At 50.6% G+C, this 22984-nt stretch overlaps 1 protein-coding gene across 3 annotated transcripts in view; it reads right to left on the bottom strand.

Moving 5' to 3' along the window:
* SLC6A4 (solute carrier family 6 member 4) overlaps positions 1-19312 on the bottom strand; it is a 41871-nt gene extending 22559 nt beyond the window's left edge. The window contains exons 1-4 of one of the 3 annotated variants that reach the window (XM_033184443.1): positions 18955-19310; positions 3755-4220; positions 1011-1145; positions 343-562 (exon numbers count right to left, since the gene is read on the bottom strand). In XM_033184443.1, coding sequence (XP_033040334.1) covers positions 343-562; positions 1011-1145; positions 3755-4097 — 698 coding nt within the window. In that variant the 5' untranslated portion in view covers positions 4098-4220; positions 18955-19310. Of the gene's footprint in view, positions 1-342; positions 563-1010; positions 1146-3754; positions 4221-4950; positions 5199-18954 lie in introns of those variants that run through there. The other 2 variants (XM_033184444.1, XM_033184445.1) reach the window with 2 other exon arrangements.
* Positions 19313-22984: the final 3672 nt, after the last annotated feature.

A 22984-nucleotide genomic window follows, 5' to 3' on the forward strand; every position in this document is an offset into this window, starting at 1 on the left:
GTACTAGGATGCTTTGCCTCAATGACATTTGGCTGAGAGGAGGACCCCAGAACAAGGGGAGTAATTTTGGAACGTGAAGGGAGGGACGGGCTTGAGCGCGTTGGAGCAACCTGGCTTGGCGCATGAGAAAGTGCGGGGAGGCACAGCAGGGCCAGGCCGTGGAGCACTTGAGGTAGAGTTTCCCAACTCAGAATTCTGCTACTCCCACCCCTGATAGCTTCATCTCTCAGAAATCGGCCAGGAGAGAGGTGGGGAGCCCTTGGCCCTGGCCTTCCTAAGAAGACAAATCCCAGGGGTGTAGCCTGCCCCGAACAGGCCCACCCCTCACTTACATGCACTTACGTGTAAAATTCTTCAGCAGGGGAGGTGGAATGGAGGGTCCAGGTGATGTTGTCCTCAGAGAAGTAATTGGTGCAGTTGCCAGTGTTCCAGGAGTTCTTGCAGCTGGTCCAGGGCAGCTGGTCCGTGAAGGAGGAGATGAGGTAGTATAGCGCCCAGGCCATGATGGTGTTGTAGTAGGAGGCAATGTAAAAGGCAATGATGCAGATGGCATAACCAATCCCTGGGTAGTGAGTGAGACGGGGAGACAGAGGCCGAGTTTAAGGGTGGTCCAATGACAAAAGGCTGAAACGGGGCATCAGAAACCCCGCAGCCCAGCAGAGGGGTACAGGTGGGTGCTGCCCTCCATTCCATTTCAAGGACTCCAGGCCACCACGGGAAAAATGGCCCTGCCGTAAGTCACTCATATGTATTTGCAAGGTAACATGTTTTAGAAAATGTGTACATGTCTTGCTAATGCTTTAAAATGTTTACATTCATTTACTTCTCATTGCCATTTATTCTGTTTCTCTTTAACAATTTCATACCACTTACACAGTCAAAGCCTTAATTACTCAAGCCATCTCCTAAGGCCTGACTGATTCCAGGAGAAGGTCCCCAGCTCCCACCCATTGATGGAAATCCCTTCCGGAGAGGCTCCACTAACCCACCCCACCAAGCCCGTCAGTTACCTTTGAAAATCGGGCAGATTTTCCTCCATATTGAAATGCATCCGTTTCGGTGGTACTGTCCCAGTGCGAGCTCCATGTAAAAGAGCGGGATTCCCCCAAAAATGGCCATGATGGTGTAGGGGAGGAGGAATGCCCCTGAGGTAGATGAAAGACAATTTCACTTCCTGCCCACATCTGTCCCAGGATAGCCCAACCAATCTGTGACTCTGAGAATCACAGTCGCCAGATGATGTGAGTGTCACGGAGCCACCCTGGGCTGAGTGGCCTCACGCTGTGCTCCTCTGGTCTTACTGCTTTGCCAGAAGCAGTCGTAGGGGGAGCGCCATGACTAAAATGAGGTTTCAGAGGAGGCCAAGAGAGCAATTGGGAAGAAAGCCGGGTTTGGGAGTCAACAGAATGGGCAGGACCACGTCCCCTTCTGACTGCCTGGAGAACCCTGGGCCACTTCCCCTCTCTGAGCCCCAATTTCCTCCCTATAAAAGAACACAGTTGAGGAGAGCTGAGTTTCCCAAATGTAGCCACGCATCATAGTCACCTAGATTCCTGGGTCTACCCCAGACCTCCTGAAGCAGAATCTCCAAGCATGGGTACAACACAAAAATTGTGTTCAAGCTCCCTAAGGTGTTTCTCATGCAACCAGTACCTGGGATCCTTGGAACAGATCACCTGTGACAATCTGTAGCAACAGCTGCAACCACCTGTGAGTCACTGAATCAGTATCTTTGTTCATCAGTATTATCCATGGCTCCAGACACACGATTATTGATATTTGGCTACACTTCCATAATTCCACTGAGCCAGAACGCTCCCTGACAAGTGCCATTTGCAGGAGTGGCTGGACAGGGTAGTTTTTCACAGAACAGGAAAGCACAGAGCTGCTACCTAACTGGAGACGCTGGTGTCTCCTGGATCTTGTGGCTGAGGCTGAATTTAAAAATACCAGGTTGGGGAATGTTCACCTGCAGCCTGAGTTTTTAGCCTAAAGTAGGGATCAGCTGTGGTTTTTCCCTGATAATTTTACCTGCTGTAAAATGCTCTGAACCCAGAAACCTGAGGTCCATGCAAGTCATAAAGGTCCACGTAATTTACAGTCACACTGGGTAAGCCCGGCTCGAGAATAAAACCATGTGTTCTTGTGATGGCCTTCCTCCAAAGAGTTTGCTTGATCAGCTTTACACTGGGGAATGAGTGTAAGGGGAAACGTCACCAGTGACCCAGCCCCTTACATAATGCTCAGGCTAAAGGTGAGTCCTCTGGAGCAGGAGATAAGGTGATTATGACTTTTGCTCCTCCTAGGCAGGAAGCTCTGAACTTCCCGGGGGGCCCCCTGGAACTACCTTTGCAGCAGCATGGACAGAAATCCTTAAAAGAGACAGTAAATCCAGGCCATTCTGTGTTAGGCCATGGGAGAAGTGAGAGTGACACAAATGGATGATCCCCAAACCTCTTTTTAACTGCCCTCCCAAATCTGTTGTCAGAGCTTCCATCAAAATCAAGCTTGACTCATTTGACACCCACTTCTTGTTATTTTCCTGTGCTGATAACAAGTCCAGAGGCCCCAAACCCACTCACTTTCCCCCACTGCTCTGCTCTCCCCCAGGTTCCCATCTTCAGGCCTACAGTCAGCTACTATTTTTGATAATCTATAAGTTAACTACTTGATAGGCTTTAGGGGTACAAGGAACAAAATAGGGCCTCTGGCCTCAAAAATCTAACATCCCAGGAGGAGACAGGAGGGCCAGCCATGCGTATTTTGAGGTTGGCATTAATGTCATGCTGTGAATCTAATCCAGCTTAAATTCTGCCCAGACTGGTAATTAAGACTCTAGACCTACGTTGATGCCCTTCTCTGACCTCACACAAGTCCAAAGGATCAGAAGCATCTGGGACACTGAAGCAACCTCCAAATTTTCCCTTACGCAGGCCTACCCTTCTGGACTCTTCCCAGCAGAACTTGCCAGCAGGAGTGAAGGGACTCAGCACAGGGCTGATGGCCATTCCCTCACTTCTAGCTGAAGGAGGACAGAGCCTGGAGAATGCAGGATGAGAAGGAGGCCCTTCAGTAAAAGGAGTGCTAATGATGCTGGAGATCTGTGAGGTCAGTCTTGGGAGGGCTTCAACCCGGAGAGCCTCAGACATACTCCCTTCAGCTTTTGGCTTGCTGGAGATTTGACTTTTCTTTTCTTTTCCTTTTTTTTTTTTTTTTGAGACAGAGTCTAGCTCTGTCACCCAGGCTGGAGTGCAGTGGCATCATCTTGGCTCACTGCAACCTCCACCTCCCAGGTTCATGTGATTCTCCTGCCTCAGCCTCCCACGTAGCTGGGACTACAGGGGCCCACCACCATACGCAGCTAATTTTTATATTTTTAGTGAAGATGGGGTTTTGCCATGTTAGCAAGGCTGGTTTTGAACTCCTGACCTCAGGTGATCCACCTGCCTGAGCCTCCCAAAGTTCTGGGATTACAGGCATGAGACATCATGCCTGGTGAGATTTGACTTTTCCACCAGCTCGAAAGTCTAAGCCATCATGTTCCCAGACTTACACCAGTGAAGACTGAAAAGATGTGATCTGTGTTCTGGCCTCTCAAGAGGACCTACAGCCCACCCCAGGTCACAGCCCACCCGGGTCACAGCCCACCCGGGTCTCAGCCCACCCCAGCTCACAGCCCACTCCGGGTCTCAGCCCACCCCGGCTCATAGCCCACCCCAGGTCACAGCCTCTACTCGCAGCCTGTGATACTGACCTCCTCCATTCTGGTAACATATGTAGGGGAAGCGCCAGACATTGCCCAGGTCCACAGCATAGCCAATGACTGAGAGGAGGAAATCCACCTTCTTGCCCCAGGTCTCCCGTTCCCCTTGATGAAGCTCAGCCACTAGGGTGGTGGTGGCCGCCGGGATAGAGTGCCGCGTGTCGTCTCCCGCACCAGGACTTGGAACTGCTGAGTATCCATTGGATATTTGCCCGGACTCCACTTTGTCCCCTGGGGTGGGAACAACCTTCTGTAGAACTCCATTTTCCTGACAGTCTTCTCCATCCTTACACGCTGAGAGCTGCTTCTGAGAATTTAAGGGCGTGGTCTCCATCCTGCTGGTTAGTAAATGGCACTGATGTCCATCTGCCAAGGATCCCAGCTGAACTCTGGGTGCTTGGATTTGTGGATCACCTCCGAGCTTTCTATCGTCGGGATTGACCCGTCAGGATTGACTCTGTTGGAAAGAAACACAGGGAAAGGAGAATAAAGTTAGACATTTTCCTCGTCTTTGGTATTAACTCATCATACATCTTAAACTACGTTAGTTAACACGATTACAAATGCATCTGTTAAATGTGAGACATCCTATTTGCTACAAGGCAGTCCATAAAATCAACTAAATTTCTCAACCTATACAGGGCATCAAATTACAATCAAGTAATTTCAAAAGGAAGCAACAAAACCAACAAAATAGATAGCAAATCACCAAGTTTTGCACAGGCTGGACTGGAGAGTAAAGCGCTCGCTTCCCTTTGAGCTACTGGAATCTCACCTTATGGTTTGCCAGCAGCTCAGAAGAACGTGAGAGAGGCTCCAAAGTGTCACAGAGCACCCCCTTTGTCTTGGATGCCATGGTGGGGAAACAATGATAAGCAAAGGCATTTCTGCCTTTCAGTAGGCAGGACAGTCCTCGCCAGCATTTAAGCTGCACACCCAAAGTTACATTTTATATCAACTACAGATACGATTTTAAAAGGATAAAAGCAAAGGACAGAGGTGAAAAGGCCTCCCTTTGTGAGGCACCCCAGCTCCTTAGCTATGGACTCTGTCACTCGTCTTTTAACCCCTAGGAAGGTTGGGGCAGCTTTGAGCTGCCTCCAGCTGTGTCCGGTCTATCTGCACACGGCCTTTCTGCGTTCCCATTATGCAAGCCCGACTGGTCCTTAAACGGCACTGCTGCTCACCATTTACTCTTCTTGCCACTTGCCAGCAACTCCTGTGGCTAAGCCCCTTGTTATTCTGCAATAGCGGGCAAGCAAGGTCGCCTTTCCTCCAGGAGACCCAGGGAGAAGAGCGTGCAGGTTACCGACACTGGGGTGGCTGGTGTCACCGTCCCCCTGCCCCTCCATTGGGAGGGCCCAGCCGGGGCTGCTGTGGGTTCATTTCACCCCCGTGGCCTGGGCGCAGGAAAATCAGCTCAGCTCTGAATTGAGGTCTGAGTAATCAAACATGGGGTAGAAATTTGAGCCCTTTTGGACTTTAAACCTATGGCCTGTTATAAAGTTGTAAGCAGCAGTTGTAAGACCGTTCAACTGCTCACTCTGTTTCTTCTGGGCCTGAGCTTTTCAAACTCTTGAAACAGTTTGGGAGTTGACATATGTTTCTGCCTAGCTGAGATGACACTGGACACTTCTAGAAAAGATAGCCAGGGATGGACTATTTATAACTGCAATGATCTGAGGCTAACACTCTAGGTCCAACAGTTAGGAGGATGGCTAGGGACTGGCTAATAGAAACGGCACATGGATGTCTCCTACCTACTTGGGGTTTTCGGTGACTACAACTTAACTATCTACACATGTGAAGACAAAAACATAGTAAGTGAAAAATCAGGACACAAAATAGTAGCTTCACATGGATGACTATGGTTATAAATATGAGCAAGGATTAGACAAGAACACCAGGGAATGTCAGTCACTAGGGTTTTGCGTTTGCTGCGTTTTTTCTGCAAAGTGGAAAATAAAAATTTTAAAGGGATTGATGGTTGCCAAAAATATCTACAGCAACAAGGGATAAATCAGCTCCATGTAGCCAGGGGGTGTGTGTGTGTAAGGGCGGGGGATAGATGTCTTGGGCTGTACCCCACTGTTTGGGCCCTCCGCCACCCACCCCAGGCTCAAAGATGTAAACACCACTCAGAAGGATATGAGTTTCTGACAAGGGCAATCTCTATAACCTCATTCCGCTCACCATTTATGCTACTGTCTGGCCTTGGCCTCCCCCTGCTTCCCCCTTCTTTGGGCCCTCAACTAGGCTTGATAGGCTTTTAAAATAACCACACATCCCCTCACCCGCCATAGGTAACCATTTTACCAGGCCAAGGGATATTATTATTTTATTACATGATGAGATGTCAACATACTTAAATATTCAGCTAAATTAAACCTGAACTTGGTGGTCAATGGTTGTGTTGTTTAAGAAGGCCTCTGTACTTGCCTCCGGCCTATATCAATTACATGTTTTGTACATTTAACAACCGCCGAACTTGAAGGCCAAATGGCAGGGAGGAAGAGCTTTTCCCTGTGCGGCCGGAGGGCACCAAGCTGACAGAGCTGCCCCACCCCTTGCTCTTCCTCCCGCTGGCCTTCCACAGTTTTTTTTTTTTTGAGACAGAGTCTTGCCGTGTCGCCCACACTGGTGTTCAGTGGCACAATTTTGGCTCACCGCAACTTCTGCCTCCCGGGTTCAAGCGATTCTCGTGCCCCGGCCTCCGAGTAGCTGGGACTACAGGTGCGTTCCACCATGCCTGGCTCATTTTTATATTTTTAGTAGAGATGGGGTTTCACTATGTTGGCCAGGGTGGTCTCGAACTCCTGACCTCACATGATCCACCCGCCTCGGCCTCCCGAAGAGCTGGGATTACAGGTGTGAGCCACTACACCCAGCCTGGCCCCACAGTTTTCTGCAAGAACCTCTTCTATTTTCAGTACTGCCACTTTCCTCTCACTTGAACAGAAGCTCCAATCTTTCCCTGGCCTCTCTACCCGGGCCCAGAGGGTCTACGGAGGGGAAACTAGGTCCATCTCAGAAGCAATACTTTGGGGAGAGGAAATAAACATTTAACCACAGCAGTGAGCAGTTACGCTTCTGCCTCAGGGGCCAAATGATTTGTTCTGGATTTCGTTTACCTTCTCCCTTGAGGCATCCTGCAGAGAGGGTAGAAAATGGGTTCAGGTAGGTAGACTTTGGGGGACAACGTGTGTTCTCGGGAGTCCTCAGGGCTTCAGCCCCGAAGGCATCCAGTCCTGAATTCCTGGCGACTATGGCAAGCAGCTCCTGGAAGAGTAATACACTGTTTCTTTTCTTTTTTTTTTTTTTGAGACGGAGTCTCGCTCTGTCGCCCAGGCTGGAGTGCAGTGGCCGGATCTCGGCTCACTGCAAGCTCCGCCTCCCGGGTTTACGCCATTCTCCTGCCTCAGCCTCCCGAGTAGCTGGGACTACAGGCGCCCGCCACCTCGCCCGGCTAGTTTTTTGTATTTTTTTTTAGTAGAGACGGGGTTTCACCGGGTTAGCCAGGATGGTCTCGATCTCCTGACCTCGTGATCCGCCCGTCTCGGCCTCCCAAAGTGCTGGGATTACAGGCTTCAGCCACCGCGCCCGGCCAAGTAATACACTGTTTCTATGTATTCTGAGCCATTACAGAGGTCTTGTTTCCTGAAATATCCCCTAGTTCTTTTTAATTTTTTTAATTAAAAAATTTTATATCAATAGGCTGAAGTGGCCTCAGTGCAAGAAAACCCAGAGCATCCCTCAGACAACTCGTGACCGGGCAGCCTCTCCCCAGAGGCTGTCTCTCTCTATCCAGTGGTGCTTTCTGGGGTTCTCCTACTGAGCCCCCACCCCTCATCACAGAATCTGGGATGCAAACAGAAAGTTACAGCCACTCAAAGGAGACACACATCTCCGTTTCTTAACTCACTCCTCTGCCTCTGCCAGGTAGAGGAAAACTCCTCTTGGTGACTAATCGGGTCGGCTAGGAGCAGATACCATGTGCCTGGGGCCCTTTCTGCCTGCAAGCTCCTGCCTGTGGAGTCCCAGACTCTCTTCTCATTTTTTTCTGATTCTGCAGAGCCCTGGCTGGCTTTTCCTATCAAGACTTGCACATAACAATGGCTGAAAACAAACTGGCCCAGGAATAGAGAAGTGTGAGTTGTTAAGAAGGTTGGTTTCTGAGAATGCCCTCTTCTAAGCTTTCCTTTTTTACAAGGTATTTTTATCCTGCTGGGTGGAAAGATTGCAAACGAGGTCAATATTACAGCTGTGACCTTCTCCAGGCAGCCTTTGAGTTTCTCCATGGCCAGAAAAAGCCCCAGAAGGAAGCCTTCCTTTGCATCTTGGATGTGTGCTGTTGTTCCAGGTTGTGCTGGTGACAGGCTGAGGGTGGTGCCACGGACCCCATCTCTGCAGTGGAATGACAGCTGGCAGACAGGAGCCTTGGCCCCCCAGGTCTCTGTATGTGAGGGGTGCAGCTGACCAGCCAATGGGCGTGGTTGACTTTCTCTTCACTCTCCTGAAGTTAATGTACTCCATTCCCCCAATCCCTGACTCCAAGTAAAAAAGCAGTGTTTCTATCTAAACTTCTCCTGATCAAATCTCTATTCCTCTTTCCATACGCTCTGTCTCTATAGCCAGAAGCAACCCGTACCTGAACAAGCATGCAATCATCATGACTGGTCATAAACACCCAGCCCTTTGGAAATGTCTGTGACATTCCATCTACTTGAAGTCCATCAGTGCCTTCTAAGCAGAAAGACACTACAGAAATGTTGAACTTTGACTTCATGCGTCAAGATCAAAGTGAGTTCATTTCTCAGGAAACTCAACTTTCTTTTTCAAAACAAACAAAAACAAATGAACTGTGGGTTTAATGCTGAGATAGGATTAGTTACAGGTCATAGAGGCAACTGGTAGTTAGTATTCTCTATTCAGAGGGAGGCCGAAGTTCCCAGGGCATCTCCCATGGGTGGTGAGAATTACAGAATGCTGGTGCCGCCCAGAGCAGTAAACATGGAATCTGGCCCTCTCCGCGGAGAAGCACTCCTTCAGCAAAGACGTGCGCAGGCCCACATGTGCTAGGCTCCTCAGGAACAAGGCAGGCAGGCTGGGCCGGGTGACTCACCACTGCAATCCCAGCACTTTGGGAGGCCAAGGCAGGCGGATCACCTGAGGTCAGGAGTTTGAGACCAGCCTAGCCAGCATGGTGAAATCCTGTCTCTACTAAAAATACAAAAAGTAGCTGGGTGTGGTGGTGGGCACCTGTAATCTCAGCTACTTGTGAGGCTGAGGCAGGAGAATTGCTGGAACCCAGGAAGCGGAGGTTGCAGTGAGCCAAGATCCAGCCACTACACTCCAGCCTGGGCGACAAGAGTGAAACTCTGTTTCAAATAAATAAATACATACATACATTCATACATACAAAAATTAGCCAGGCGTGATGGTGCATGTCTGTAATCCCAGCTACTCAGAAGGCTGATGCATGAGAATCGCCTGAACCTGGGAGGCAGAGGTTACAGTGAGCTGAACTGTGCTCCAGCCTGGGCGACAGAGTGAGACTCTGTCTCAAAAAAAAGAAAAAGAAAGAAAGAAAAAAGAAACAACAGGCGCAGTCCTGCCTGCATGGTGTCCACAGGCTAAGCCCAAAATCTGAAAAGGAAGACCAATTGCTAGGAAAAACACGATGCTTCTGGAGAGAGGCTGGTGCTGCTGCACATCCCGTGGTGAACGGTGGCTGCCGCTGGCTTGCCGCGGCATGTTTAGATAGCTCACATGTTTTGCACCCCAGTTGCCCCACGCTTTAAGTATTCTTTTGCTGCTATTGCACAGTTTCTGTCACAGGACCTCGGCTGTCGGCTGATCCTTCCTTGCAGGCTCTGCAGTGTAAAATGGAGGCTCATGTTTGCATTTGCTGAAGGCACCGCTGTGTTCCAGAAGTGTGCATGGTTACAGGGGCACAGGTTGGAAGCCATAGGGACTCCTGGCTTGCCTTTCCAATGAATTGAAGAGACTTCATGATAGAAATGAAAAGAATAGAGAAAATCTGCTTGTTTTTTTGGGCAAAAAGGGTAGAAATGAACTCCACTATCACAGCCATCTTCTTATCCAAAGGATTCCTTATATGACAGAGTCAAACAGCTTCGTGTTTTTTCTGTTCGTTTGTTGTTGTTTGTTTGTTTGTTGTTGTTGTTGTTGTTAAGAGACAGGGTCTTGCTCTGTCATCCATGCTGGAGTGCAGGGGCACGATCACAGCTCTCTGCAGCCTCAACCTCCCGGGCTCAAGCAATCCTCCCACCTCAGGCTCCTGAGTAGCTGAGATTACAGGTGTGTGCCACCATACCCAGCTAATTTTTTGTATTTTTTTCAAAGACGGGGTTTCATCATGTTGCCCAGGTTGGTCTTGAACTCCTGGCCTATGAGCGATCCTCCTGCCTTGGCCTCCCAAAGTGCTGGGATTACAAGCATGATCCACTGCACCCAGCCTGGTTTAATTTTTTGGAGAGGAATTAAGTAGGATAAAATCCTCAGGGCCATTTGGGCCCATTACCATGAGAAAGGAAAAGAATCTCTGTCCAGAACTTTCCTTGCCTGGGAGAGGATAGCCCTGGGCTTCTCTCTACACAGAGTATAAAATCTAGAGGATTTGCCCCTTGTGATGGGGTTAAGATCCCCCCGCAGAGGCTGGCCAAAAGGACACTGGATTAATTTTGACTTTACTAGAAAGAAATGAATTTGGCATAGCAGACATGAACAGCCTCCTCCAGTGAACATAAACAGCCAAGCCCAGACTAACTTCCTTCCAGTGTCATCCTTCATTAGTTCCTGTGTTCACCCATAGCTCTCCTTTCTGTTTCAGGTCTGCACTGGAATCCCTGGTCCACCACTTACTGGCTGTGTGACTTTGAGTAGGTCACTTAACATCTCTTAGCTTCCATTTCCTCCTGTGTAAAAGCAGACTGTTAACTGCTACTTCCTAAAGGCTGTCATGGGAATTAAAGTATAACACATGCTTAACTCAGTGTCTAGCACAGGGAAGCATCAATAAATGACAGTGAGTTGATGTCAGTATCACCACCACACTTCGGCAGCCCATTCTGCCTTTCTACTTCGCACCCCAGTCAGGGAAACTAAGGCCCACAAGACTTGAGATTTAAGTGATCTCTGGCTCCCAGCACGGGCCTCAATGGGTCATGTTTGTTTCTCTCAATCAGTGCTTGGGGCCACCTGGGAAACAGACTCCTGGGCTGCTCTGCCAGAGATTCTAATTCAAGAGATCCACGTGGGCACTCAGGGATCTGCAGTTTTTAACAGTTTTAAATACTGCAGGTTACTAAGGGGCCAGCAGGCACCAACAGTGCTGTGTGCGTCCCCATCCTGTAGCTTCTCTTCCTCTAATTATCCTGCACCCTCCAAGGCCTGGCATAAACTTCTATCCACCTCCTCTCACCACTCCAGCCCAAGATACACTGTTTCTACTCGATTCTCATTTGTCACTCGCCATTGCTTACCAGGTATCATTAGTTATCCTTTTAAGTACATTTGCTTTGTGTTCCTCTGGAAGCAGGGGCTATGGCTGCACGTCCCTGAGTCCAAATACTTGCAGACTGGAGCAGGCCCTGTACAGCTCTCAGCATGGAGGGCTTGTTTTCGGTTTCCTGGCTGGGCAAGGGTGTCAATAGATCTGAGCTCCATGTGAGGTGCTGCTCTTTCTCTCCTCCCTGGAGTTAAGTCAAATGGGATCAGGGTTCTATTCTAAGGGACCCTGCCCCTCCCTGCCCCTCCCGTCAGGGAGACTGGCGTGCATCTTGGTAGCAGAGGAGGAGGGCTGCCTTAAAATCATTTTCATGGACTATAGACAGGAAGAGACTGACATGCCTAGGATTAAAGAGCCCAGGATGGGCTTTCAGACTTTGAAACAAGTACTGGCAGGCACACCCATCAGCGGCCTGGGCTCCGAATGTTCATCTGTGAGCTGGTGGTTTGGAACTTAGAATATATTTCCCGGCCGGGCGCGGTGGGTCAAGCCTGTAATCCCAGCACTTTGGGAGGCCGAGACGGGCGGATCACGAGGTCAGGAGATCGAGACCATCCTGGCTAACACGGTGAAACCCCGTCTCTACTAAAAAAATACAAAAAAATTAGCCGGGCGAGATGGCGGGCGCCTGTAGTCCCAGCTACTCGGGAGGCTGAGGCGAGAGAATGGCGTGAACCTGGGAGGCGGAGCTTGCAGTGAGCTGAGATCCGGCCACGGCACTCCAGCCTGGGCGACAGAGCGAGACTCCGTCTCAAAAAAAAAAAAAAAAAAAAAAAAAAGAATATATTTCCCACCCACAGAAATAAACGTGGTAAACTAAAGCATCTGAAATGAAAGCTGTGATGAACACAGCGTTGTTAAGTGCTACAAGACGGCGTAGGGGTGGGGAGGGGGTTGACAATGAGACTGATCCGAAGTTCTTCCTTCTTTATTTTAACCTTCTTTTTGGTTCTTAAGGAAAACTAAATTTAAGGAAAGAACAAGGAGCAGGGAGATTCTTGTACAGATTCCATGGAGGTGTCTTTTAGGCACTTTTGAGGTCTTTAGTTTTGTTTGTTGTTCAATTTAAAAATACACAATAGAGATGAGGTCTCCCTATGTTGCCCAGGCTGGTCTCGAACTCCTGGACTCCAGCAATCCTCCTGCCTCAGCCTCCCAAAGTGCTGGGATTACAGGCATGGGCCCAGCCCAAGCCCAGCCCAAGTTCTTTAGAAGTTGATGACATGGGCCGGGTGCAGTGGCTCACGCCTGTAATCCCATCACTTTGGGAGGCTGAGGTGGGTGGATTACCTGAGGTCGGGAGTTTGAGACCAGCCTGATCAACATGGAGAAACCCTGTATCTACTAAAAATACAAAAATTAGCCGGGCGTGGTGGCGTATGCCTGTAATCCCAGCTACTTGGGAGGCTGAGGCAGGAGAATTGCTTAAACCCAGGAGGCAGAGGCTGTGGTGAGCCGAGATCGGGCCATTGCACTCCAGCCTGGGCAACAAGAGCAAAACTCCGTCTCAAAAAAAAAAAAAAGAAAGAAAAGAAGAAGAAGTTGATGACATGAATTACTTGTGACACATAATTTCACAACTTACAACTTTTTGCAGAAAACAAAACTGCTTTTACTCTGTTACCGTAGTATATTTAAATGCGGACGAGGCTGGGAAAGAGACTTGAGAAACTCAAAACAGGTGATGTGTTAGATTAAGCAGGATTAGGAGTGTCACTTACACCTCTAAACACTCCTTTACTGTTGTGATAAATACAATTTATGCAATAAGTAAAAATCAAGATAAAACACATGGGAACATGTCCACACACAGCTTCTCTTTTCCTTTGTACGGGTATATTACTAAGATTACCTTTGTGTAAAACAGACATGATTGGGCCCACAAAGGGACCCAAGACAGGGAGAAGAGGGAAAAAGCCCCAGGGAGAGGGTGCTATGAAATAAGGGTAGATTTACCTGTGGCTGCTTAGCAAGGTGGAAGAGGGAAGCGGGGAAAAACGGGTTTGAAGTGGAATTACAAAATAAAATGGGAGTGGAGAAGAGAAAAGAGAGGGGAAACTGGCCCACTTCTCTGGGCGAGGCATGGAGGGGAGAAGGAGAGGTGAGGTCAGGTGAGGTGAGGCTGCTGGAGGAGAGGGGTGCATCCAGGTGGAGAGGGGGCGTGGAGGCCATGTGCGGCCCCCTCTTCAGCCACAAGGTGTTTGGAGTTCTGGTGTTGCTGCTCAAAGGTGCCTCTACTCTTAGGTCAAACATTTCTGAGATGTGCTTTAGTGTGAGTCACACAGCTGGGGACACTCGCGAAAAATCAGTTCATCCTTACACACCATTGCACCAATCTATTTCTTAGATATGCACTGAGATGAGAGCAAGAAAAACTTTCTGACCCCTAGTTTACAGTCTCACAAAGTAACACTGTAAGCTAAAAAGGACATCATTGAGACAGCTGGGGAAATGGGAATATGAGCTGTATGTGTGATAATAGTATTGTATCCATCTCCAGTTTCCCCAGCATGAACATGGCACTGTGGTTATGTATGAGAAGGTCCTTGTTTGTTGGAAATGTATGCTGAAGTATTTAAGGAAGAAGTATCTGGAAGTCTGCAAACTCTCAAAGGTTCAGCTATATATATTAGTTGAACCTGTATACAGAGAGAGTATATATATATCTGTATATATACATATATACACTATATATATCTGTATGTACAGATTATATATACTATATATCTATATATACACGATATATATCTGTATGTATATATACAAATATATAAAAGGCATAATAATATTAATGATCTTATATATTACACATAATATATCAAATCATACATATACTGCATATGCAAAAATTAGATCTATGCATACTTAGAGTGACTTTGTACACAAACTGGCAAAATGTTAACTGGGGAAAATGGACCATAAGTCTGATTTTTCAGTTGAACATTTTCAAAAGAAAAAATAATTCTAGCCCTCAGCCAGTGCTGGGAAACTTCCAGTCAGCCAAAGCTCCCTGCTGGCCAGAATACCTTATCTCCCCTCTCCCCTCCAGGCTCCTCCCTCTCTGTTCCATCGGCCCAGCTCCCCTCCTCTGAAACACGGGAAAGGGCCAGCTAATTAGATTCGCCTTTTACAGACGAGATGCCCACCATTACGGAGGGAAGAGAAGAGAGCGAAAGTACAAGAGTCTCAAGTTCCAGGCCTGGCTCTGTCCTCATGAGCCGTGGGTGAGCTGGAGCCAGCCACGCACAGAGCTACGGGGAGCAGAACCTCTCCCTGGTCCTTCCGGGTCTCACACTCTCTAATTCTTGGCCCCTTAGAGAAAACAAATCAGCTTATTTTATTCGACAGTTCAGTAACAAAGGAAATGAAATGTGCTTTTTCCCTGGTATACACACAGAAAGATCACACCAAAACCCAGGAAAGCAAAGGCCTACGTACTTGCCCCCTCCCACCGGCTGCCCACCCAGCCTGGGGCTCTGGGCTCTCCCGAAGCGCACAACAGGCTCGCTGTGTGTCCAACGTGGCTGAGAAGTGCTTGCCCAGATCACCACCTGGTCTCGTCACAACCCCTCCTGTCATCTCTGCCCTCCCTATCTCAAATAAATAAAAAATCAAATAAAACCTGAAGAACTTGACTTCACCATCCCAGGAAACCCTCCCCTTGCCGTCTGTCACTCATCAGTACCTGAAGACCCTGGGACATTGCCTCTGTGTCTCCACATCACTGGGGTGCGTCTCTCCTTTTGCAGCCCGGGGGCTTCTGGGATTAATGGAGGTCCATCCAGTCCTGGGTGCTAAAGAGCCTGTGGCTTAAATCCCATTAACAAATCCCCTTGGTTCACAGTTGGGATGGAAGCTGGGGAGCTGCTGCCAGGTTCCAGGGGGGCCAAAGGAAAGATGGAAATAATAATAAGACAGTCAGACTGCCTCACACCCACTTTATCACTACTCATTTTGTCACCTCATTAGACACAGGGCTGGGGAAACACTTGCTCCCATTTAAAAGCGCGTTGTTGGCCGGGCGCGGTGGCTCAAGCCTGTAATCCCAGCACTTTGGGAGGCCGAGACGGGCGGATCACGAGGTCAGGAGATCGAGACCATCCTGGCTAACACAGTGAAACCCCGTCTCTACTAAAAAATACAAAAAACTGGCCGGGCGCGGTGGCTCAAGCCTGTAATCCCAGCACTTTGGGAGGCCGAGACGGGTGGATCGCGAGGTCAGGAGATCGAGACCATCCTGGCTACACAGTGAAACCCCGTCTCTACTAAAAAATACAAAAAACTGGCCGGGCGCGGTGGCTCAAGCCTGTAATCCCAGCACTTTGGGAGGCCGAGACGGGTGGATCGCGAGGTCAGGAGATCGAGACCATCCTGGCTAACACGGCGAAACCCCGTCTCTACTAAAAAATAGAAAAAACTAGCCGGGCGAGTTGGCAGGCGCCTGTAGTTCCAGCTACTCGGGAGGCTGAGGCAGGAGAATGGCGTAAACCCGGGAGGCGGAGCTTGCAGTGAGCTGAGATCCGGCCACTGCACTCCAGCCTGGGCGACTGCGAGACTCCGTCTCAAAAAAAAAAAAAAAAAAAAAAAAAAAAAAAAAAAAAAAAAAAAAAAAAAAAACAAAAAACTAGCCGGGCGTGGTGGTGGGCGCCTGTAGTCCCAGCTGCTCGGGAGGCTGAGGCAGGAGAATGGCGTGAACCCGGGAGGCGGAGCTTGCAGTGAGCTGAGATCCGGCCACTGCACTCCAGCCTGGGCGACAGAGCGAGACTCCGTCTCAAAAAAAATAAAAATAAAAATAAAAAATAAAATAAAATAAAATAAAATAAAAGCGCGTTGTTGACATTCAGTAAATGAGCCTTTATCTTCCCAGTCACCCAGAGCGAACAAAAGTCAGGCTGAAGGGACCAGCCCCTGCAGAGACCATCGTTTCTGAATGTGAACCAAAGTCAGCACGGTGAGCTCCACCTGGAAATACGGGGCAGTGTAGGCCGATGGTGGAGCCCGTGCACACCCTAGAAGAGCAATTTGCCTTTCTGCTCAGGGAAGATCATTGATGCCAGGTTTCTGTGAAAGGCTAGTTTCATGTTTTCCCCTGGATTCCTCCTAGAAATATGGGAGTTTTCTTTCCTTGGAATGTCATTTTGCCTCGTTAAACCCAGAAACAGGTTCTCTGTAAGAGCAAGGGAGTGTGCCTCACTTGTCCCAAGTGTGGAGAAACAGGCACTTTTATGAGATGTTTCGCTCCACACCCACATATGTTCCATGGAACACTGCAAACCTCAGGGGAGTGCAGGTGGCTGTCAGTAGCCCAGGGACTGGACAGGAAAATCGGCGCAGTCCAAATTTGTGCTGCCTGGGGGCCGTTTCTACCGCACCACACCCTGGGCATCTTGCAAAGGGCATTTGGGCAGCTGGGGGGTTATTGGGCCCCTGTTCGTTGGATGTGGTTAAGGTGCGGGGCTTAACTCACTTACGTGTGTCAGAGTGTGCACAGCCTCTGCCTTAGTGTAAAACCCGAGGGGATCCCCAGGAGACCCTGGTTTGAAGGTGATCTCTGGGTAGAGAGTACCTGCCCTCCAGCATTTTTGCACCATCATTTCAACTCATGTTTTCTTAAAGTGGAGAGGTTAGGGTCACGGTTGCAGAGTGAGTTGGAGGGGACTCGGACATCGTGTTAGGCAGGCCTCCCCATAGCCCCTCATTTAGAGCTGAGGACCACGAGGAGCTGATGTGTTACTGGGAATAACTAAGGTCTGAGTTACCTTCTCAACAACAACCAAAAATAACTGTATAATGTTTGCTCTGACTGTCCAGACATCTTTAGAAAAAGTCAAGTCATGACCATATCCTGTTGATTCATGAAGCCAAATTAAAATTAAGCTTCTTCAGGAAACCCTGCCTTCTATGTTCTGTCCAATTATACCATTCATTCCACAAGTAGGAAGCAGAAGGAGCCGCCATGTATTGGCTTAATGTCTGGAGTTACCTGTGTTTCTGTTTGGCAGGGGACATCCAGGGTGTTTGGGAAGCAAGTACCTGCTGTAAAAAAGAGACTGATCCATGCTCCTAACCCCCGCTCCAGCCAAGCATCCCCATTCCTCAGGCACCTCACCCATTTGCAAAACTCTTCAACATGCCTCTCCAAGTTTCATCAAAATGCTCAGACGACTCTAAACATCCCCCAAGAGGAATTTCTGAGCTCTTTCGGATTCCATTAAAACATCAACATTATTCCCTTTATCCCACTCCTAGTATATATATATTTCTTAAACAACCAGATTGGAAAAAATGTGTTTGAATATCTGTGTTGGTGGTTACATCTCTGAGAGGTCTTAGATGGATTACCAGAGTGTTGAGGGAACTTTTGATTAACTGTGAAGCAGTTCCAATCTGTTCTTTAGTGGGAAAAAGAAAGAAAATAGAAAAGCCCATGCCCCAAGTGGCTTGCTCAATTTACACAAACCTCATAAGAACCTGCCTCTCACTCATCCATGTTGGAACGGTCACTGCAACCCGAGTGCGTGGTAGGAAAACCCAAATCCTGGGGCCTCAGTGGCTTCACACAGAAGCAAGTAATGACAAAGAGTCAAAGCTGTGTGCTCCCTGTGCTCCTAAAAACCCAACACTGACGCTGCCCACAGTTCTCTGTTTCATTAAACACAAGTCCCAATGTCACCTTCTTAGACATTTTTCCTATGTAACTGAAGGCAAAACACATTAAATATTTGATCTCGTCTTCCTATGAAGAGTTAGCTAGCAGGCTCATAAATAATCCATTGACCTGGTTCACTTTTCTGGACAAAACTGATTGTAAAAATACATACACAAAGCCTTTGTAATGTCTGATTCAGAAATTCTACCTCTCTCAAATTCCTCAGAGTCCCAAATGGAAAAGGAACAATTCAATATGAAAAAGCCCCAGTTCAGAAGAAAATCTGCTCCTTAGCCCAAGACCCAAATCCACTCTCGAGCTCCAGAGAGTTTTTTTTTTTTCCAAGAACAAATTTGAATGTACACAATTTTCAAGCAAATGATGGTTATACCCTTCAACCACGCAGCACAGTCATTGCAGTTGGAGTTTCACATAAATTCTGAATGGCCTGTGAGATGTCTGAGCGCGCCTCAGCTCTGACAGTGAAACCACCCAAGCGCGCGGAGACTGGGCCCACTTAAGCGCCACTCAGAGATTTCTCTAGCTATCCGGGCATTTGTGCCAACCAGAACTCTCCCTTTGCATAAAGCCACCTGCATGCGATGACAGCAAAGTAAAGATCAAACCTAAACCATGGGTTGAAACGAAAGCAACTTTTCCCAAAGCGCAGGACAGCACTTTGCTCAAGACCCTCTTTAAGGGGTCTTTCGCGGGTCCTCAAGAGGTTGCAAAGCCACTGCAACAACAAAGGAGCCCCCTACGCCCGCCCCCCAGGCTCCTTAGAGCACTCCACGTTCCTCATCCCCCACCCCGGCCGGTCCGCTTCAGCTCTGGCTCTTGCGGAGCTTGGAGGGCGCAGGGCCAGGATCCGGCGCCCACTGCTGGGGCGCATGCACGTCCTCGCCTCCTCGCCGGGCGGTGAGGCGCAGCGGTTCTCTCCCCCTCCCTGAGGCGGGGAAGAAGTTCTGGAAAGAAACGTGGGTTCGAGGCGGAGACGAAAAGCGGACCCACCTGCAGGGCTGTGCGTAGAGGCTGGTCCCGGGCTGGGGAGGCGGGCGGGCCTCGCGCCCTCGAGGCACCGGGCAGCGCTGGCTGTGAGGAGGGGCGCCCTCGCGGCCGTATTTGTACCCGCGGCCCCTCACATGGTCTGATCTCTAGATAGCCGCCGCCAAAGAGCTCTTGAAGAATTTTTGCGTCACTTTGAGGCGAATAAACTTAATGCTTCCCCGCGGCCGCGGCTCGGCGCTCCCGCTGGATGGGGTTGCGCTCGCCCGGGAGGGGCCGCGCTACTGGGCGGAGTGCGCGCCCGACCCCAGCGCCAGGAGGGGAGGGACCCCCGACACACACACGCTTGCAGGGAGGAGCGGAGCGCGGAGCAGCAGGCAGGGCAGGGCCGAGCGAGGAATCCCGACTTTCCTGCTCTTTAAGTTTGTGGGAGGGGGGAGGCTGCACAACGGGGCGTGGGATATGCGCCTCCCCTGCCGCCTCCCTCCCCCAGGACGGCACATAGGGGTCTGCTGGTGCCGCTTCCTCTTGACCTCCGATACCTCCCCATCGCCCCCATCCCGAAACCTGCTCTTTCTTCCTGGGACGTTAACAGTACTTGGTACCCATGCGTTTATCTGACTGCTGGGATGTGAGCTCAACTTAGAGGCCCTTGTCTAATTCCTCTCTGTCCCTAGAGTCTCACAATAAAGACTTCCACAATGAAGGAATGAAGAACTGGTTTTGTTAACTAGCTACTGTTCAAAGCTGCGTCAAAACGGAGCACAGTGCTTTGGGAGGCTGAGGCGGGAGGATCGCTTGAGCCCAGGAATTCGAGACCAGCCTGGGCAACACAGCAAGACCCTATCTCTAGAAAAAAAAATTCTTTTTTAATTAACCGGGCGTGGTTGCCCACACCTGTGGTCCCAGCTACTCAGGAGGCTGAGGTGGAGGATCAGCTGAGCCCAGGAGGTCGAGGCTGCAGTGAGCCGTGATGGAGCCACTGCACTCAAACCTGGGTGAGAATTTGAATTATCTGAAAGCGCCCAACAGGAGCCTATTGTTTTGAACCATGTGCACGTTATTTTGATTTTTTTTTCAAAAAGTTTAAAAATGGATTTAATGTTAATACCCTTTTTGCTAAAATTATTTAAAACTTTAAAAAGGGCACATGCAGTACTTGCTTTGGGTTGTCCCTGAGGCGGAGAGGAGAAGGCTCTACCTCTCCCCAAGAAGAGGCCAGGAACGATAGGAAGTAGAAGACCGAAAGGAAATAGCAGTAACAAGTTTGCAGCTCCAGAAAAGCCACAGCCCCTTGTACTTGGAGGAACTGACCCCTGAAAACTGTGCGGCCGGTTGGGCTGAGCGTCTAGAGGGACTGAGCTGGACAACCACCGGCAAGCGAGGGCGGCACCCAGCGGGAGGAGTCCGCACAGGATGCTGGTGCCACCTAGACGCCAGGGCGGGGACCGCAAGGTGGGCGGGAGGCTTGGAGCCCGGGATGCAGGGGGATACTGGGAGAGTGCAAGGGGGATGCCGCGAGGGGTTCAGGGGGGATAATGGGGGTGCAGGGGGATGCTGCGAGGGGTGCAGAGGGGATAATGAGGTTGCAGGGGAGATCCTGGGAGGGATGCAGGGGGATGCTGGAAGGGCTGCAGGGGGATGCTGAGGGGTGCGGGGGAGATGCTGGGGGGGCTGCAGGGGGAATACTGGGGGGTGCAGGGGGATGCCGCAAGGGGTGCAGGGGGGATAATGGAGGTGCGGGGGGATGCTGCGAGGGGTGCAGGGGAGATAATGGGGGGTGCAAGGGAGATCCTGGGAGGGGTGCAGGGGGATGCTGAAAGGGCTGCAGGGGGATGCTGGGGGTGCAGGGGGATGCCGCAAGGGGTGCAGGGAGGATAATGGGGGGTGCAGGGGAGATCCTAGGAGGGGTACAGGGAGATGCTGGGAGGGCTGCAGCAGGGACATTAGGGGGTTAGGTGCTGGCATTCAGAGCGGCAACGCCAGGCGGGGGATTCCCCAACAAGCTTGGGAATTTCATACCCAGGGGCAGCGCCTGCATGGGGTTGGGGGCTCCTCCTTTCAGATGAACACCGTTGTCTGCTGCCTCCCACGTTCCACTTCTCGTTCTTAAATGAGCATGTTTGTGCCGTATAGGCAAGGGCAACAAAAAACGCGAGGTGCTGTTTCCAGGAGGGCCAAAGGAGGGGGGCAGGGGCGCTGGGAAGAGGCGCCAGCGGAGGACGGCAGCAGGGGTGACTTTAGCGCTTGGCCACCAAGACTAGGTCTGTCCAGTGTGACTTAATACTTCTTAACTGTGCAGTCTCGTGAACTTGACCTCATCACTCCTGGCCTTCCTTCTAGACTCTTTCTAGCCGAACATCCATTCCTGCCCAGCGCGCAGCCCCTCCCTGTGGCACTGCCCTGTTCTGTGCGGGTGCTGCCTAGAGAGTGGGCACCCCGTGGACCTGGGTCAAATCCCGGCCCCCACCCTGTACAGTCGTGTGGGCTTGGCCGAGCTCCTTAACCTCAAGCTGTCTGGCCTTTGTGTCTCTGTCTGTGAAGTAGGGAGGATAATCTCAGTGGGCACTGCCCAGCTGTTGGTGGGGAAGGGACCAACTCCTTGCAGTCCCTGTGCGCTGGGCCCTTCCTCCAAAGGGGCCTTCGACCCATCCTCTGTCTGGCCGGGTGATCCCATCTCCTCCCCTCTTGCTCCCTGGCTGCAGGCACCCACCATTAGCAAACGACATTAGAATTACACAGACGGCCCCACCCTGATTCCCTCTGCCTCCCTGGCAGAGTCCGCATACAATTGGTCCAGACCCTCCCCCTCTCTTTAAACAGGTGTTTCTCTTTCTCCTGCCCTGGGCACCATCCCACAGAAAGGACAGGCCCACCTGCAGATCCTCACCTCCACAGAGCCAGCCCTTCTCCCCACTGGAGCAGCCCCGCTCTGCCTTCTGATACTCATCGCCACAAACGCCTTGTCCTTCTCCAGCCTCCCACTCCCTCCCTCTGAACCCGCACCGTGCTCCCCTGCCAGACGGTCAGTCGACTGCCCCTTCCCGCCTCCAACTCAGGTGGACAGGTTTCAGCGTCCACCGCCCGGGAAGGGGCAGTCCGCACCCGTGCCTCCCCCGCCTCTGGGCCGCTCCTTCCCAGCCTGAGCCTGACCGCACGAGGAGGTCACAACCTCTGTTGCTCCAGAGACCTGGGGAGGCTGGGAGACCCTATCCTGGGCGTGGAAGGCAAGAGGGAGCCCTGAGCGTGGCAGGAGGGAAGCAGTGTTTCGAGGAAGAATCTAATATCTATGACCTGCGTGCGCTGCAGGTAAAAGCGGGGAGCGTCGTGGTGGTTGGGGTTCCTTAGAATGTGAATGCAGGTGTCAGCGGGTGGCCGCGAGGAAGGGATGCAAGCTGGAAACCCAGCAGGCACGTGCAAAGCTTGGTGCTGGTGATGTATAGGGACAGCCATGGAGATGTCAAGGGCGACAGGTCCTGGGCAGCTGGGAAGAGGCTGCCAGGCGATCACCGCACAGCAATATTTTTCTTTGTTCACCTGCTTGAGCCCATAAATAGTGGGGCTTAGAAGCTGCTCTGGGGCTCAGAATAAACTCAGGCTTTCGCTTTGAGAGGTAAGGAGCACATAAATATTTACACCTGCCCCAAACACCGCCAAGAAAACCCACTTACTGGGAGTCTCAAAGGCCAGCAGTGAGTTCTCTGTGGAGACAGCCAGGACCCAACCATGTGAATCCCGGGATCTCCCTCCGGAAGCCTTTGGTGCCATCTGTCTGTCCTGCCTCTGCCCTGTTTATACAATAAAGGAAGAAGGAGGCCCACCCCTCCTTGTGGGCTTTTTTTCAGGCCCAGGAAAATGCTGACAGTATTCTGTCCTTAGAGTGTCGTCCTGCTCCATTCCCACCAGCACCTCCCCCACACCCCCAGTTTTTCCTGGGACCTGGCATGGTTTTGGTGACTCTACATTCATGTTCAGTGGCACCTCCAAGGCAGGACTTGCTGCCACTGGGAACCTTGGGCTTCTCTCTACAGAGGTC

Source organism: Trachypithecus francoisi, unplaced genomic scaffold, assembly GCF_009764315.1.
Source record: "Trachypithecus francoisi isolate TF-2019V2 unplaced genomic scaffold, Tfra_2.0 Lachesis_group20, whole genome shotgun sequence".
Classification (NCBI taxonomy): Eukaryota; Metazoa; Chordata; class Mammalia; order Primates; family Cercopithecidae; genus Trachypithecus; species Trachypithecus francoisi.